Raw genomic sequence first — 17,313 nt, 5'->3', positions numbered from 1 at the left:
GCAAAGCAGGTGCTTTGAGGAAACATTTTGCGAGGAATTCATATTACTGCTTCCTGTGACCCAGAATACACGCGGTTGGATTGCAAAAATGATGTGTATTTACTGCCAATTTAATGTCACGGAAAGGGTCTTTTTTCCATCAGCACCATCAATTATAGAAATACAGCCAATGAATCTGTGTGAGAGGAGTCTAGTGAAGAACAAATAAAAGCAAATTTTGACATTTCGCATTCAGTGCCTTCCTTTTATAGGTCAGAGGAAACCCTGGCCGACCTCACATTGTTTCTAAATGCCATTTTGTAAAATAGGGAGGCAGGAATTAATTAATGCACGGGTAGCTGCCACCGTCAAGAGGCGTGCATTAAAATCAATGATTAATAAATTCAAAACACACAACAAACTCAGAGGGGAGATGAAACTACCATTGTGCTCCCCAGGAAGCAGCCCCAGTGCGGGTCCCACCAACAAGGCGGCCACTCAGATGCCTAATGGAAAGTGGCCGATGCCAGCTGTGTGCCTGTGAATAAAATCACTTTAATTAAAGGCATCACAATGGGAAGGGAACCCAGGATATGTGGAGTGGAATCGACAGGAAATAGCCTTCTTTTTGGCACACATACACATAGCATAATATATATCAGTGTATGTGTATGTGTATGTGTGTGTGTGTGTGAGAGTGAGAGAGAGAGAGAGAGAGGGAGAGAGAGAGAGAGAGAGAGAGAGAGAGAGAGAGCAAGATGCCTGGAACAGATGTTAACTGTTCCAATGTCGAGCTCATATTTCAGGTTCCCCTGGTTGTAACTGCAAGCTGTATAAAATATTCACAAATACTAATTATCATTTAAATCTAATCCTGCAGTACTTGGATAGATTCTGTTGTTACGTATCACTATAATCAGAGGTGAATTTAGGTGTAATTTTCAGGACATCTGATGTCATGGCCTCATGCTTGTGCATGTATAATCTTTTCACAACTGCTGTGCTTCACACTGCATCGACACACGAGAAAGACTTGAAAGAGAGGGTAGAACCCCTTAGGAACTGAGACTAAACAATCATATGCCATGAAATCAACCCCCCTTTCCCCAATACCCCTTTTAAAAGACTGGGAACCGGGCCCAGAGACAGCTGAGGAAGAGAGAGTGCGGGTTAAAAAAAAAAAAGACCTCTGCCACAACTGTAGTGACTCAAAATAGCCACAAGGGGGTAGCATACACAAACACTTACGTCACTATATAGTTTTATCCTCTTTACCTCCAAGGCACACTTCTCATTAATGAACCCCTGTTGTGCAGGTAATTCACTACAATGGACATTTGCCATTTGAGAACAATTTGCTTATGTATTTAAGCTACTTACTGAACTGTTAATGGAGCTTGGTCATAACAAAAACTGCAACTGTCCTAAATGTATATATGGATCATTATTACATGAAAAGAAAGAAAAAGCCCAACAGGTGTAACATACTGCACACATTAATAAGACCATTTGGTTCAAATTTAAAAACAAAAAAACAACGGTTTACATCACAAAGATTGCATAGGTGACAGTCTCCTCCTAAAGTGCTCCAGTAATAATCCATCTACTGCCACATATTACAGCCTCATTGAGGCCATCTGAAGAGCAACACATGGACTTCAGCCAGGCACTTTTGCCCAGCAAAGCCTCTTCAAAAAAGCCTTCAAATCATGCACTATTCTGCACTATGATCATTATTACATGAAAAGGAAAAAAAACAGGTGTAACATACTGCACAATTTTTTTTTTTTTTAAAACAACGGTTTACATCACAAAGATTGCATAGGTGACAGTCTCCTCCTAAAACTGTTCCAGTAATAATCCATCATTGAGGCCATCTGAAGAGCAACTCATGGACTTCAGCCAGGCACTTTTGCCCAGCAAAGCCTCTTCAAAAAAGCCTTCAAATCATGCACTATTCTGCACTATGATCATTATTACATGAAAAGAAAAAAAAAAAAAACAGGTGTAACATACTGCACAAATTTTTTTATTTTTTTTAAACAACGGTTTACATCACAAAGATTGCATAGGTGACAGTCTCCTCCTAAAACTGTTCCAGTAATAATCCATCATTGAGGCCATCTGAAGAGCAACTCATGGACTTCAGCCAGGCACTTTTGCCCAGCAAAACCTCTTCAAAAAAGCCTTCAAATCATGCACCTATTCTGCACTTCGGGGCTGCTTGGGCCATCATATAAAACCAGTTGAAAAAGACGGAACAATAATATATCTGCAACATGATGAGTTTTGTTACGTGACAGAAATAACAAATCCTGTAATTTCTCCTTGCACACAGAAAGCTTATTTCTCCAAGAAAGTTCCGTGCGCACATTATAGTCATAGTTTAGTTTAAATCTATATTTTACTGCCTAATTCACTTTACTGATTTCCCTATCTAAACTGTAACTCAGTATAATCTTTCAGATTGTTTTGTTTATATTTTAATTCAGTGCATATGTACCATGAAAGGGGAGAGAATTTCAGGTGCAGCTCACCTTTTACAACAGAAGAGGGAGCTATGACCAGAACTCTCCTGAGATATGCAGTAGTCTCATGGTCAGAGGGTGATGTGAAATGAACCATCAACTGGTCCACAAAATGTGGATAAGATATGGTAGAGGCGGATAGATTAAGGGCATTTACTTGCCAAAGTGTCAAGACAAAGAATGTATATATAGAACATATATTTTAAAGCATTGTACACTAACATTCACAATAACAATAATTCTGTAGGATATTTTAAATACTTCTGTCTGCATTTAATGTCACAGCTCTGCAGGCTTGGAGCTGACTGGGTCAACACATTCATATACTTTCCTCCCCACTTCGAACCGTGAACAAATAAAAGCACAGCTCAGCATTTCCTAGAGGCCTGCAAGTGTCCACAACAGTGACATAAAATATCATCCTATCTCCATATTTTGTACATACACACTCACACCCAAAGAAACAGAGAGAGAGAAAGAGAGAGACAGAGAGAGAGATAAAGAGAGAAAAAGAGAGCGAAAGAGAGAGAGAGATCCAGCATTTCACTGATTCACTACTTTTGGGGCAGCATATATTGTATGGCTAGTGGAACGATAAATATGGACGGACATTGCACATCTAGTCTGTACAAAACAGCACAATTAATTTCAATCCCTGGCCAAATGGGCTGAACAGAAACCACAAACTGTGCACACACTTTTGAGAAATATGCAAAAGAAAAACTAACAGTACTCATTAAAAAAAAGAAAAGTGCCAAATATTTTTGTTACCTAGCAACTTGAGGAAAAACAGCACAGCTGTCAAGTGACAGGAAGGGCATACATTCATTTGCCATCCCTGTATCTCTGCTTTATATAGAAAAATGATGAACACAGCTGATGAAATATTGAGAGGAAATAAGAAAAACTAAGACATCAAAGCTACTACAAGTACCGTAGCAACTTGTTTACAAGTGGTGATGCCTCCCAGAAGGGAATAGCCTGGTTATTAGCAACCAAAAACAAGTTGACACAGTGTTGAGAAGACTCCCACTGTGAGGAGAGAGCTATGGAAAGCTACGGTGGGAAGTGCGCTCCAGCTTTTTGAGGCCACCTTCATCCCCAGCCCACTACTGCTGGCTTGGCCAACACGTGGCAATAAAATATGACACTGAGCGATGGGAGGCTGTGCACAGTGTTTGCCACTGATGGCCCAAAAAGATATTGTAGTGTGAGCTTATAGCTTCACTGGCTCAGTGAAATGCAGTAATGTCGGCCAGAAGAGACTCCAAAATGCAGTGAATTGTGAATTATGCGTGCTTCTGTGTGTATAGGATATCAAAATGTAAAATAGTGGTTGCAGGCCTCGCAGGTGGTGTTATCAAAAGTGTCTGAGTATAATTGTTACGTAAAATGTCTTTCTGGCAGCCTGCACTGAGTGTGGCAGGATAGAGAATGTTCTCTACAAAGCAAATGAAGACAGTATGAGTTATTGGCTGCTATTTCTAGGTACAAAAGGTTTTAGGTTTGTTTTTAGATTGGAAATTCAGGATAACTCTGGGTGGCTAACATTACAACAGGATGACCCAACCTATGTACAAATGTACAACTTATGACTTATGAACAAAGCAAATTAAGGTCAAAGCAACAAATACCTATGATATAAATAATCACCTTGTTTGATTATGTGATTATGTTTATGCTTCACATTACACAACCTCTGAATGCAATGCAGTACAGTGTATGAATGCAGTCTATTGTTATGATTGTTTCTATTACCACTAGCTAGTATCTCTATCTCTCTCTTGTTCCATTTTCAACAACTCCTCATCAAGTGACTGTATCTACCTCAAAAATCCAAAACTACCACTGCACCACATTGTACTGCTCGTTTTCGCTATCATCTTATTTGAACATTGATTAAGTTCATGCAAGTTGGTATGCCTTCCAAACGAAAACTTAGCCTATAATTATGGTTAGTCTACTTCTCCTGTGCTTAGTTACCAACACTTACAAACAAACGTGTTTTTAAAAGAGCTATTCTAGAGTTTGTCCTTACCTCTCAACTTCGCAAGCACACGGCTAAATGACAACATTAGCTCTCCAATAGTAGGCTACTATTGGAGAGCTAATGTTGTCATTTAGCCGTCATCTAAAGTAAATCGACTCGCCTAGCTACCCTAAAATGTGCTCGAATACAGCACGGCATACAGGCCTAACTAATCAACAAACATCTCTTAATTAAACATCTTTCAAAACATGTTGTTCATGAAGCTTTATAGCTTTTTAGTTTAACAGTCTGACCTACGAGGCAAATAACTACCGCATATAATAGACTTATTTTGATTCTCCCGCGTTTTTGAATTACAGGCGTCTAAGGAAGTTCTTTAGTTTCTACAAACGACCTATGAGATCTACGTAAACGATTTTACATCATATCTAATGATGTGACGGCCCATATACCGCATAGACAGACTATACATACCGGACCTCTCTGATTAAGGGGTGTGGTCGAAATATGCTTCCATCACCGCCCCTAGGCGGAGGGGCGTATTTTAGCTGGTCACATGTGTAAACATGGTCAACTCTGGCAGCCACGTGGTTTGGACAAAGTCAGGGCGTTTGACAGTTTCAAATGACAGCTCCAGAGTTTGGGCCACAGGCTACCTACCATGTGTTCTTAAAAATAGGAGTATTAATTTGGTAAAAAATATGTTATTATATTATATTATATTATATATCATTACATTATGCCTATATGCTAAGGAAGTTAGGCTACTAAAGTGTTGTGTAAAGAAAAGTTTGTCAACTTCTTAAAACCTATTCAAACACCTTCAAGGACACTTTAAAATAAAACCACAAAAATATATGGGTTACTCCATAGGTCATAAATGAATTAATATATCAATTTACCAATAGATACAATTTTGGTCATTACAGAAGTAGCTTCAATGTGATTACATCCTTATTTAAACCATAGCATTCTGTATTACACAATTTTGTGGCAGCCAGAAGAAATGTAATTAGGTATCAAAGTTACATCAAATTGAGAAATGATTATCTATTTTTTTGTTCTTATATTTTTGAAATTGCAGACACATGATTAAAGATGAAAGTCAGTATCTTTTTGTGGAAAGTCAGTCCTCCCCCCTCCTCATTGCCCCTCCCTGATTATGTTGGTTTTGGTTCCCATTTACAGTGTAGAGATATGTTACTTTTTCCTTTAAATCATATTGTGAAGTGTTTTATACCTTCACTGACTTTTTGGCATCAAATGAAAATAGCATACTTTTTTTAAAGGCAACTGGAAAACATGCTATTTAAATCAACTGGAAATAAACACTGTGTACACTTACACATAATGTCAATAACAAGACCTTTACAGCTAAAATAACATTTAAGATTCTTTCTCTGTCCCACTGCAAAACTGACCATCAGATCTCTGTAAAACGTTGTAATGTTTTCATTCACAATATAAAGGTATTTGAGAGGTCAAGAGACAGTCAGTTCACCAATAAAGCTGTGAAGAGCTTATTTATACGTCTGTGCTAGTAAGAGCTGAGATTGTCTTCTGTGCCTGAGTGAAAGATTTGCTGAATGGTGCCCCATTCACACCTGAGAAAAGCCAGCGGGGGAGTCAATTTGCGAGGGACTGAGCTGCTAAGTATCTATGGGGTATTATCTTTGGTCTCCTAGAAAAGCAACAATTCAAGTACTCACACCTAAACAACACCTAGCAATACATCTAATAACTGACAACAATGTAATTAACATACCCTGATCGTATCCCTCAGAAACAGGCATGGTATTTACTCAACACAACCTGAAAGCAAAAACCAAAACAACAGGCTATCAATGGGCCTGCACTTGATGTCTGTCCAAACCTGTTTCTATTCTCCAAATTTCTTCTGCCCCCTATCTACCAAGGGTACTGCCTTGACTCCAAAACGTCACCAATTTAAGGCATTGGCTATCATATGGCCTCAATCACAATGATAAAATATCCGTTTGAACAGTGTAGTGTAGAGTGGTTATTTGAGGCCTGTTCTAGGCAAAATAAAAGCAGGTACACAATTAGTTGACACTGGAAACCTGGTTTCTGGTCATGGTTTGAATAGGTTAAATCATGCTAAAGCCACACGTGCCCTAAGCTGAGTGCCCTCTGTGTAGTCAGTGACTGCCCCATTTTCAGTGGCGTTGAGTGGCATTTGCAGAGCATTGCCCCCCTGACTAGGTGTGACTTCTGGCGGTGCAGGCTGGGCCCTCGTCCAATGGGCACCTGCTGCTGCCACCAGCGTCTGTGCGAGGGGGGAGGAGAACAAAAGGGGCCATTGAGCGCATAACAGCTGTTGCACTGCTGCCTGCCTGCCTGCCTGAGGACCCTCTGCCCCCTGGGTCTGTCTGGGGAGGGTAGCCCGATCCCCTCCCCCACTTTCTCTCCCCTTCCTCCACACTGACCGCCAAATCACTCCTCGAAAGAGGCATGTCACTCTCCCTGAAATGTTAAACACAGCAGTGGCCTTGGGTGCCTGCTCACTCAGTTACTGCCCAAATAATGCAACACGTCTATGGTAGAGGGTATGAGGTACCGAGAACAGCAAACAGGACAATTGTTCTCAGATGCATCTTCTGACGGCGGCCATTTTTGAGTCTCAGTGATGAAACAACAATCTGGTCTACTCTAATTAACTCTGGGGTCGGGGGTCCTCCAAATAACTGGCATCACACTTGCAATATGCGAACGGGTACAACCTCATTCAAGCAACAATGTCATACTTTAATCTTTCAGGTGGAAAATGAAATGAGTTAGTGTCTTTGTCAGGATGCATTTTAAACATACTGGCATAATAGGAATGGTTTGTGCTAACTGTCACCTCAGACTGAAACAGAAACCATGCCAAGCTGAGGCACCAGAGCACAAGCTAGTGTATAATGTAATGAATTACCCTTGTCTCTGCAGCATCTGTTGAGGAAATCACAGTCCCCAACACACCTCAATCCTGCCTGCCTGCTCCATGAGCACATTTGACAGACGCAGCATCACACTGACATCTAGTGGATCAATCCCATGTTCATCAGACACTCACAAGCACAAACACCACAAGGCCACAAGCAGAGGGCACTCTCTGTCTGAGTGAGACAGCCATTACAGGTCCTGCAATGCAAAAACACCATTTTGTGACATGTACACACATTGTGACAAACAACTTCATGCAAACATCTGGATATGCGCTGATGCCAAACAGGACTAAATATAAGAAGTCATTGTTTTAACACTTCATTTTTTTTATACATTTTAAAACAGGATTTTTTTTAAGCCCTCCTTGTTGACAAAATGGCTCCCACACAAGTTCATGAATAAATGGAAGTTAATGACATTGAAGTGAATTTTGATAAAAGATAAGCATGTTGAGGCTCCAAATGACCGAAAAATTGCCATTAGTATCCATATGTCACGGCTGAATCTCACCTCTGCTGCACAGACGGACTATTACACACGTGATTTTGAATAATCACAGCACTGAACACATGGGTCATCACATTTTTCCTTACATAGGAGACAGCTTAGACATAAGTCCGCTGTAAGTATCTTCACTAAAATCTTGAGATAACAGAAGTTCACACACGCTTGAGTAAAAACATAAATGCTGTCTGAGACAGAGCCTTTATTTAAAAACATTACACAAAAGTAGCAGCATCTCATTTTAAAAAGAACCTAAATAAAATTGTTCATTTTGGTAAATTCAGACTCGCAGGGGAACCGCCCCCCTTCGAGTCAATCTTAAATAAGAGTCCACAGTCTGAGCTTCTGAAGCTGGCTTTTCCTCTGGTCTGGTTTGGCAGCTGGTCCACTTAGTCTCACCAGCAACCTGCCAGTAACATCTTCGAAGTCCAAGATGGCAGTGCGGCAGCATGGGCCACACGACTGGCCCAAACACACCCAGCCAAATCTGGGCAGGGTCCTCTGCCTTCATCTTTCCATCTGTCCATCTGTATCCTACCCTCTTTAGCAGCAGTCAGAACCCGTAACAGCTCTGAGTTTGGATTTTTTTTCCCCCCGGTAGGAGATACAGCTTCGCGTTGCTTGAGTACACGTCCTTTTCACCATATATGCAATTTTAAAATTTCCATTAAAAAACAGAAATCAATTGTCAAAGTAATACAAAAAAACACAACAACTCTCAACAGGAGTCAATTCAAGTCTGCTTAAAAATAGATATGGGATATTTAAAAGTCTTGTGCACATTTCAGGTAATCTGTGAGTTGTGTTTGAGTGTGTTGGAACGTTAGCGCCTCATGCAGGCATTTCTCCCTCGCCGGTCAACGGTTCAGTCCATCATCAGTCTGGGGGTTCAGGGCACCGCGCCATCAGGCTTCTCACTGCTGGGTGGCGGGGTAAGCACCCCAGAGGGAACAGGTGAGCTCTGGCTGCGCTCCACATCCACCACTTGATACGTGTACACCTTGCCCTAAACCGAGGGGGGAACACAAGACAGTGAAGGTGAAGGCCGATTCAAGAAATCAAAACCACGCTAAAAAGAGTCAAGACCATGCTATTGGCTGTGCTCTGAAACCAAATACATTACATTAGCAGTCGGCTACAGTGCACACAACATTTGGGTGGACAAAGACATGAACACTCACCAGCCACTCCAAGTAGGCCGCATGAGTCTGAATGTTGTGCATGTCTTCAGGGGAAACCCCTTTGAAGGTCTTGAGACCAGAGCTACCCATTTCTCTGATGGACATGGCAAACGGCACCATCCATCTCACACACTTCTCCAAGTCACTCCACTCAAGCCCTATAGAGGATGATGGGATTAGGTTGAGCTCAAAGAAACCACAGAAACTAAACATTACTTGGAAAGACACCATTACACAAGAACTCATCACTGCATTGTGTACCTGAAACTCTCTCCACGAGCTCCAGCGAAGAGAAATGAAATAGAGCTGATGCTGCAAGCAGACCACTGGTGAACTCCAGACTTTTAACATCCAATGTGCACAGGTCCAATAACTGGAAAAAAAAATACAAATCATGAAGATATAGGGCTGGTAAAAAAAAACAAAAAAAAAAAAAACACGGCCACCGAAAACAAAAACGGCAAATATTACAACAGAATGTAGCTCATAACCACTCCCTTCCCCTGATCTGTCATCGGCTTTTCACCCATCAGCTTTTCATCAGCTACAGTAGTGTGATCTAGCTCCACCGGAATTCTTTCTCCTACTTTGTTGTTGAAAAGCGCCCGAGTTTAAACCTGAAAAGCTTGGGGAAGTCAAATGTAAACATACCTCTGTAATCTGGACAAATGTAGCCTCTGGGTACTGAGGAATGAGGACTTCCTCTGTTTTCAGGTAGGCCACCTGCATATAGATGTTCAACCAGGACACTGGCGTCAGAGGACTCAGACTCCAGTTAAGCTCCTGTTTGAATTACAAAGGAGACAGATGAGGCTTCAGACAGGGACTAAACACATGAATTGGAAACAAGACCAACAAAGAAGAAATTAGAATCCAGCAAATACAACTAACTGCTGAATCGTGTTACCTTCATGATTATGATTTCCATGGTCAAGATCTCTTCCTCCATACAGGCTCCATCAGTAACGTAGGCAAACTGGTGTAACTTGGGAGGGTAGATTTCCTGCCAGATCGCAGAGGTTTGGCATGCTATTACAACCAATCCCTTTAATGACATTAAATTCTAAAGGGCTAAGTGAACCGTCTAAATGCTGGAGGCAATGCAAGCACACAATAGCATACCTCCATCTTGGCAGCGATGAAGAGCGAGGAGATGCCGATGAGCTGCAGAGTGCTTTTCAACACGTCTGTCTGTGTGGCCATGAAGCGGTCAAAGTAGTGCTGGGCCAAATAAAACGTTTCCCTGTGAAGTTTATATACTTCACACACCTAGGAGAGAAAATACAGTTTCATGAAATATAGATTTAATGCCATGGTCACCCCAGTAAAAACACACAAGGGTCTGCCATATGATGTACTTGTTATTCATGAAATTACCCATACTGAATGGAAGTTTGCCGATTCACCGTGTTCACATGAAATCAGTTGGCGCTCACATCTACAGTATGCCTCAGTAGACAAAGAGGAACTGGTCGTAACAAAAAAAACCTACCATCCTCTGACACTTGCAGACCTGACAAGTGGTGGTTGGATTCAAAGAATCACTTCACTGTACTTCTCAAAGCTAGTTTTTATTAGATGGAATACGCACCTCCATCAGCCAATCCAGTAGAATTGCCCTCATCTTGGGCTGAAGTCTAGGGTGTCTATCCATGACACCAGTGTCATGGGTGTAGGCTTCATCCTTCTTCAAAAGATTGTTCCAGACATCATCTTTGCTTGCCCAGCTGCAAATCCAGATATCAAATGATTCATTATTGTGGTTCTAGATATTAACACACATGCATAAATTTCACAGAAACAAACAAATTATCCTCTTTAGGCCAGGCTGGTTGTGTGGGTTAAAATGTTATGCCTAGACCTAATCTTCAACATATCAACTGACATTTAGAAACTGTCTGTACATTGGCTAGATCACAAAACCTGCTGGCCAAATCCCATATGATTTCAGTTGGTATTGGGACAACACCGATAGGTCTGCCAATTAGCTTTCAATCAATCACATTTGAGACTCACCAAAGGTTAGGGAGAGGGGAAGACCTTGTGGGAGTGACATGAATTTTTCTGAAATGGCAGCCGGCAAATCCCACATCGATAGCAGGTTCCTCGACTTCGTCAGGTGTGGGGATCCGCTTGAATGGATTTGTGTCAGCTATGTCAGGATTCCAGCACGCCTGAGCAGGAAGAGGAGGAATGAGAAAGATATACAGGACCCTACCAGATAAAAACAATAAACACAAACATCTACTGCTAGTGAAGGCTTCCAAGCCTCAACAGAAAAGACGAGGCGGCACCTGGGACGGGTCTAAACACACTTTGAACCGATGCATAACACCGATGTACACCAAATACACGTTTGAGCCACCACATCCTGTTGTTGGTACACCTATATTCAGTGCATGAACGGTGCAGTCTGCCACTACAACACAATCAAAGGTCTCTTCAGGGATGTAGGTAGAAATACTCAAAAGCTCAACTTCAAGAGCCATGCTGAACTGAAACTTCAGATTTAGAATAGTGGTTATGTTACCTGAGGTCCGCATTGTTTCTTTTTGGTCATTTCCACCACTTCTTCATCTGGGTCTGGTAAGTGCTGGGAATTAAGAAAAGTATAGTTAATTTGTGTTGTCCAGTGCCTTAGAAATTCCAATGTAACACACACATACTACCACCAGACCTACGTGTCCCGTACTAAAAGACCATACTTACAATAGCAACATCTGCCTTTCTTTTTCGTGGTCGCGTTGCTTTTACGTTGGGGACATCAACTGCGAGGTCTGACTCCACCGTTTGCCTAACATTTGTAGCAAAAGATATTTACATGAAATATGCAAGTGAAAACTTACACCATCGTGGATGCATTAGCCTACTAGCCAACTGGCTAGAAGTTAAGATCACAGCTGCAACTCTCCAAACCATTTTTATCAAAATGGGTGAAACCAAAACGTACCCTTTTCTTGGCATTATATTCCCACGTGTGTTACTCTGGAATAAGGAGAGCCTGTGGACACAAACATTAGATTGTGATTTATTTTCGTATATTTAAAAACATACGTTTCCCAACCCCCACCACTTATCTCCATTCACAAAGCACAAAGTTACGCACAGACGCAAGGCTCTAGGCGCGGGGAAGTGGAAAGAGACACAATGTTAAAGGAGGGAAACTGTTCAAAATACAGCGAGAAATACATCAAATACAAGATTGAGGTCGTTTAGGTTCTATATTTCAATATCGGTCAAGCTAGATGGCTTGAAACTATAGCCAACTTTCGTAAAACTAAAGAGAACTTCCCCTCTTAGCTGTTGCTAAATCCAGTAGAGTCAGAAAATGGCCGAGCCAATAAAGATCCTTCCATTACCAAAATCATCCTTTGTTCAGCATTTCGTCAAAAATATCAGTCATCAGACCTGCATCTTGTTAACAAGGATTTCTGCATGTTTACATTTATAGAAATATGAAAAGGCTTCACGTTTCAAAACCAACTCTGACCTGACGAGGCTCAAACGAGTAGGAAGCAATGATTCTTACCTCAAAAAGATGCTCCCACGAAATAGTCCTCAGGGTGTTATTTCTCGTGTAAAAGTATGATGAAATGTCTTAAAACACCATTGTAAATGGATTTGTGGCCTTTGTTAATACCACAGAGCCAAGACCCAATACACTCAACAGCTTGCTTGTTCTGTGCTGGCGCGAGAAGTTTGCGCCTCATCTTATAAACTGCCCCGGTCTACGCAGCCATAGAAAAGGGGCCGTCAGAGCGGGTGATTTAAAAACCTCTGAAGGAAGATTCATTCAGATGAATTAACATCACAATTCACCAACTATAACACAAATATACAAGTATATTAGGTACTATTTATTTATATTCAACATAAAACATACATCAATTAAGTCGTGGATATGAATTGATAGGAAGACATTTTTCCGTATTTTTGCCGGCAAAAAAAGAGGCGTGGAAAGGGAGCTGACGGATGGAGGGCGGCACCAGGAATCCGGAACTGCTTTTTGCACCGCGTGGCTAGTGAAACATAGAAGTAAACAAAAGGAATGTTTTCTTGAAAAAAACCTTGAAATCTTGTGGTGTGCACGTAATTTTGTTGAAAATCAAAACGTGACATCCAGTACTATTGACCGTTTGGAATGTCATACTGCCAAAACTGCGATGTAGGTCATTTTTTGTCGTTAAATGGGTGCTCCCCATTTATGCAAATATTTTACTGATGACGACAGTCAACAGCAGGAGGAGGAATCTCTAAATGTTATTGCTGAAGACTTGAAGGCTACATTTGGGGGGATATTTCATACATAGATACAGAGATGAATGAAAGCTAGATGAACTGGGAATGGCTTTCGTACAAAATAGGCAGATAAGAACAGTCCCGCCCAAATAAACTTTGCCCTGTCATATGACCTCCCTCAAAATAATACCTATTTTCACCTCTCGTCCTCTGTTGATAATGAAGTTTGTCGAGCTATTTGGGCGTTTAAAATCAGTGGTGATTGGAATGATCCATGTTCGGGCTCTCCCAGGTAGGTAGCCTATGTTAAATGAAATACATTCGTGCCCCCCTATCTGCGGTCTGTGTCCAAAGACCTACTGGGGAAAACGAAACCGAACACCATAGGCTTTATAACTTGTGGGGGGAAAAATATGTAAGAAACGTGGACGGAGGAATCAACGGATATCAGCCGGACTACTACGTGGTTTGGGGTGACAGGTTACACTCTTACCTATGTTTGACATTGCTTTCTCTACAGGCACTCCCTTAAACACTGCAACCGTGTCGGAGATAGTCGAGGAGGCCTGCCGTGAAGTGGAAATTTACCAAAGTGCAGGAGTCGTAAGAGCACCTACAATTGTGTGGTTTAAACAGCTATAGCCTACATTTCGAAAGGGTTTCCACTCAGTTCTTTCAGTTGACTTCCGAAATTGTAGTTCATACCTCAATTAGTTTTTAGGAGTGTTTGAGATATTTGGTTTACATTCTGAAATCCCACTAGAGGCACTAGAGACCCTCAACCCATAATACAACTTTCAATCTTTTTTTGTCTGATTTAACAATGATATAACACAAGTCCTGTTAGCCATAGGAGCAGTTATTTTATGGACAGTATGGAACACATATTATAGGCCTATTGATGGAAGCATACTAAATGTTTGTATGCCTCATGTGCAGGATGGATTGATAATTGAGAACATGCATGATATTCCATACACGTTTGATGTTGGACCAGAGATCTGTGCCAGCATGACAGCCATATGTGCTGAAGTGAGACGTTTCTGTCCATCCTTGCCACTTGGAGTCCAGGTCTTGTCTGCCGCAAATCAACCAGCATTGGCTATAGCACTTGCTTCAGGTGACTACTGAGATGCTGGTTTTATTCAAAAGTCATTCTGTTATAGCTGGATGTTTATGTGACTAACTGAAAACAAGATTGCCCTGTAATAAGGATGATCAGCATAAGTTGTGCCATTTCTTTGTACGGTTGACATCATTTGTGGCTTACAGTGTATGTTACAGTGTGCTGATGGAAATTACTTACTTGAACCAAGGTTTGAATTTCATCCGAGCGGAAGGATATGTATTTTCACATGTGGCTGATGAGGGTCTACTGAATGCATGTGCTGGTGATCTTTTGCGCTACCGCAAGAAAATTGGAGCAGACCATCTCCAGATCTTCACTGATATTAAGAAGAAACACAGGTAAATCTTAACAGGAGCACTCAAATACAGAGTGGCAAAAACAAGTAGCACCTTCTGTGGATATTATTATGGATGACTGATAGAAGATGCGTTTAATGTTTAGGAACATTGCAGAAAAAACAGCATCCCATCAAACAGCAGGGGTAGTAACATAAATTGTGCTTCAGCTCCCATTCTATAACCGCTGATGTTAGCATCATTGAGACTGCCAAAGCTGCAGAGTTCTTTCTCTCGGATGGACTCGTCATAACAGGAACAGCCACTGGGGTTCAGGCTGATCCCGTTGAACTCAGAGGTGAGTTTTGTATGTTATCATACTAACATTGTATTATTTGATAGATCCAACCAGTCTTTTGCCTTTTGTTGTACCAAACATGCAGTGCTACTGTTTCTTCTATAGAAATGAGGAGAGATCTTAGGTTTTGCATATTTATATTTATCAGGGTCACTACTAACTGGGGTCAGATGGGGTTTTCTGGCTGCTATTTAAGGTCTAATTACAACCCTACCCTGTTGTGTTCTGTATGTCTGCAAGGCTGAAAAGGACACCAGTTACTATGTTACCCTTGCAGGCTGCCAGGCTTGGGAACGGGTCATTCTCTTAGTGATAAATGTACTGTACGCTGAGAGATCAGCTGACATTTAGTAGCTGGGATATTTTTGAAATGCATTGGTGACAGAATAACAGTCTAGTGCTTAGGTTCATTTCACCCATGAAAACACTATATCCAAAATGTTGAGATGTACACTCTGAGAGTGAGCCGTGTCTTGTGCTCCAAGAGGATGTGATCTATCACTAACAGAACAGGTGATCTTGAGAGCCATGCAGCACCAGATAACTAACAGGACAGTTGTCACGATGACTGGTTTGACATTTCCACCAGTAGGAGATAGTGATTTGACTTAATACTGTTCCAATAAAAGTATTACTGTTCCTGTTTTTAGATAGTTAATGTCAAACTGACTGACCCCTATAGCTCACAAAGCTGCCAATACTGATGGAAGTTGCACTTAACCTGATGTCTACAATGTCAGTCACAAGAGTATGTAGCTTACACACTTACAGAAAGTATACTGCACAAACAAATAGCCAACAGGGTAAAAAGTTTAGTTCATCAAACCAGTTAGCACTTACCAAGTAGCATAGTTAGATAGCTCAGCCATAGTCACTAAAAGTTTATCGTAGAGTTTGCTACCCATAAACACTAAGAACCAGTGGGCTGTGGATGGTCATCTTGTAGACCAGCTGGTCCTTCTACTCAAAACAGGCAGCTCTTAGTCAGAAATTTGTTTCTCTTTTTTTTTTCTCAGTCAATTGTTCTTTCTCATTCACATGCATATGGTGACACACAAATACACTCATGTATTAGGAATGTAATGCTGTGTCTATCTCTGTTCAACAAACACACTCTAAATCAGCAAACCACTCCCAACCGCCTACATGCCCACTCTTGTGCTGACATTGTTAGCTTTTCCACAGCAGATAAATGTCCAAATGTATTGGTGCAATTTAGTTCTTCACGCGATCACCATATGCTGTCTGTTTACTTATTTGTGCCTTTTGGGGCAGACCTTTAGGTTCTAGTTCTGTTCCTTATAGCCTGCCATGCCCATGAAGCTGGCCCACTGACCTTATAAAGAGCAGCCCTGCCTGGGGAGATAAGATGCTGTACAGTCTGGTCCCAGAGAGGGCCAGCCATGGGCATACGTCCCGCTCCCTGTCTACTCCTTCTGCAGGCCTGCTCAAGCTAATATAGACACCAACATTGCCGGCTATTTTTAAATCCTGCTTCCAGATGGCTGGTGAGCATGCACGGCTGTAAACACACAGGCATGGAGAACAGGCCCAGCCCTGCTGCCTTGTTTGGAAGGCTGCCTGTCACCCCCTTGGTGCTCTTCCATTAGAGCGGTTCTGTGGTCAGCTGGGGGACGGGAGTTGCCAGTAGAACTCAATTTAACTGGAAGCAAGCTTAGACATCACGGCCACACGTGCCGAGTCTGTCCAAAAAGCTTCTCATTACTAGATTGGAATAATCACCAATCAGATTTCAACAGTATTGTTGTTTTGATTTCTTCTCAGAGGTTGCACAGGCTGTGGGAATCCCAGTGCTGATAGGCTCCGGGGTGACTCAAGATAATGTGCAACACTACCTTGATGCAAATGCTATGATCATTGGCTCCCACTTCAAAAGAGGAGGCTATTGGGCCAATGCAGTGGACCCAGAGAGGGTGAAGCGGTTCATGGGAAGGGTGGACGAACTCCGGAAGTGAAGCACTACAAAGTATCCTGGTCAATGACCGTGTATCTCTATGGCTGTTTTTGTTAAATACAACTGTACAAAAACAAGCTTCAGCTCATGGCAAAAATGAATGTTATCCAATGTTTTTAAAGAGTTCATAAGGATCCCTGAAACAAAATGATAAAGCTGAAATACACAATAAATTTATGAAAACATATTTATTTTACTCTTTTTTT

General features: G+C 41.5%; 2 protein-coding genes across 3 annotated transcripts; one reads left to right on the top strand and one right to left on the bottom strand.

Moving 5' to 3' along the window:
• Positions 1–8,120: 8,120 nt before the first annotated feature.
• ccne1 (cyclin E1) lies at positions 8,121–12,830 on the bottom strand. Its single transcript, XM_012814937.3, has 12 exons — positions 12,661–12,830; positions 12,082–12,132; positions 11,841–11,925; positions 11,662–11,724; positions 11,148–11,305; positions 10,723–10,858; positions 10,254–10,400; positions 10,039–10,134; positions 9,783–9,914; positions 9,393–9,504; positions 9,132–9,289; positions 8,121–8,956 (listed from the first exon to the last, which is right to left on the bottom strand). Exons 2-12 carry the CDS (start codon positions 12,093–12,095, stop codon positions 8,840–8,842), a joined length of 1,218 nt encoding a protein of 405 aa, XP_012670391.1. The 5' UTR covers positions 12,096–12,132; positions 12,661–12,830; the 3' UTR covers positions 8,121–8,839.
• Positions 12,831–13,381: 551 nt separating this feature from the next.
• On the top strand, positions 13,382–17,294 carry zgc:162297 (uncharacterized protein LOC555865 homolog). 2 transcript variants are annotated; one of them, XM_031569612.2, is made up of 6 exons: positions 13,382–13,662; positions 13,891–13,991; positions 14,310–14,490; positions 14,687–14,837; positions 15,005–15,132; positions 16,918–17,294. In XM_031569612.2, the coding sequence occupies exons 1-6, from the start codon at positions 13,539–13,541 to the stop codon at positions 17,106–17,108; spliced, it is 876 nt and encodes a 291-aa protein (XP_031425472.1). In that variant the 5' UTR covers positions 13,382–13,538; the 3' UTR covers positions 17,109–17,294. The 2 variants fall into 2 exon arrangements, with proteins under 2 accessions (XP_031425472.1, XP_012670414.2); XM_012814960.3 differs by having other exon boundaries at positions 13,385–13,662; positions 13,891–13,973.
• Positions 17,295–17,313: the final 19 nt, after the last annotated feature.

Source organism: Clupea harengus, chromosome 6 (assembly GCF_900700415.2).
Source record: "Clupea harengus chromosome 6, Ch_v2.0.2, whole genome shotgun sequence".
In the NCBI taxonomy this organism is placed as follows: domain Eukaryota; kingdom Metazoa; phylum Chordata; class Actinopteri; order Clupeiformes; family Clupeidae; genus Clupea; species Clupea harengus.
Note: the sequence above shows the minus strand (reverse complement) of the source record. Positions and strands in the feature narration are given on the sequence as shown.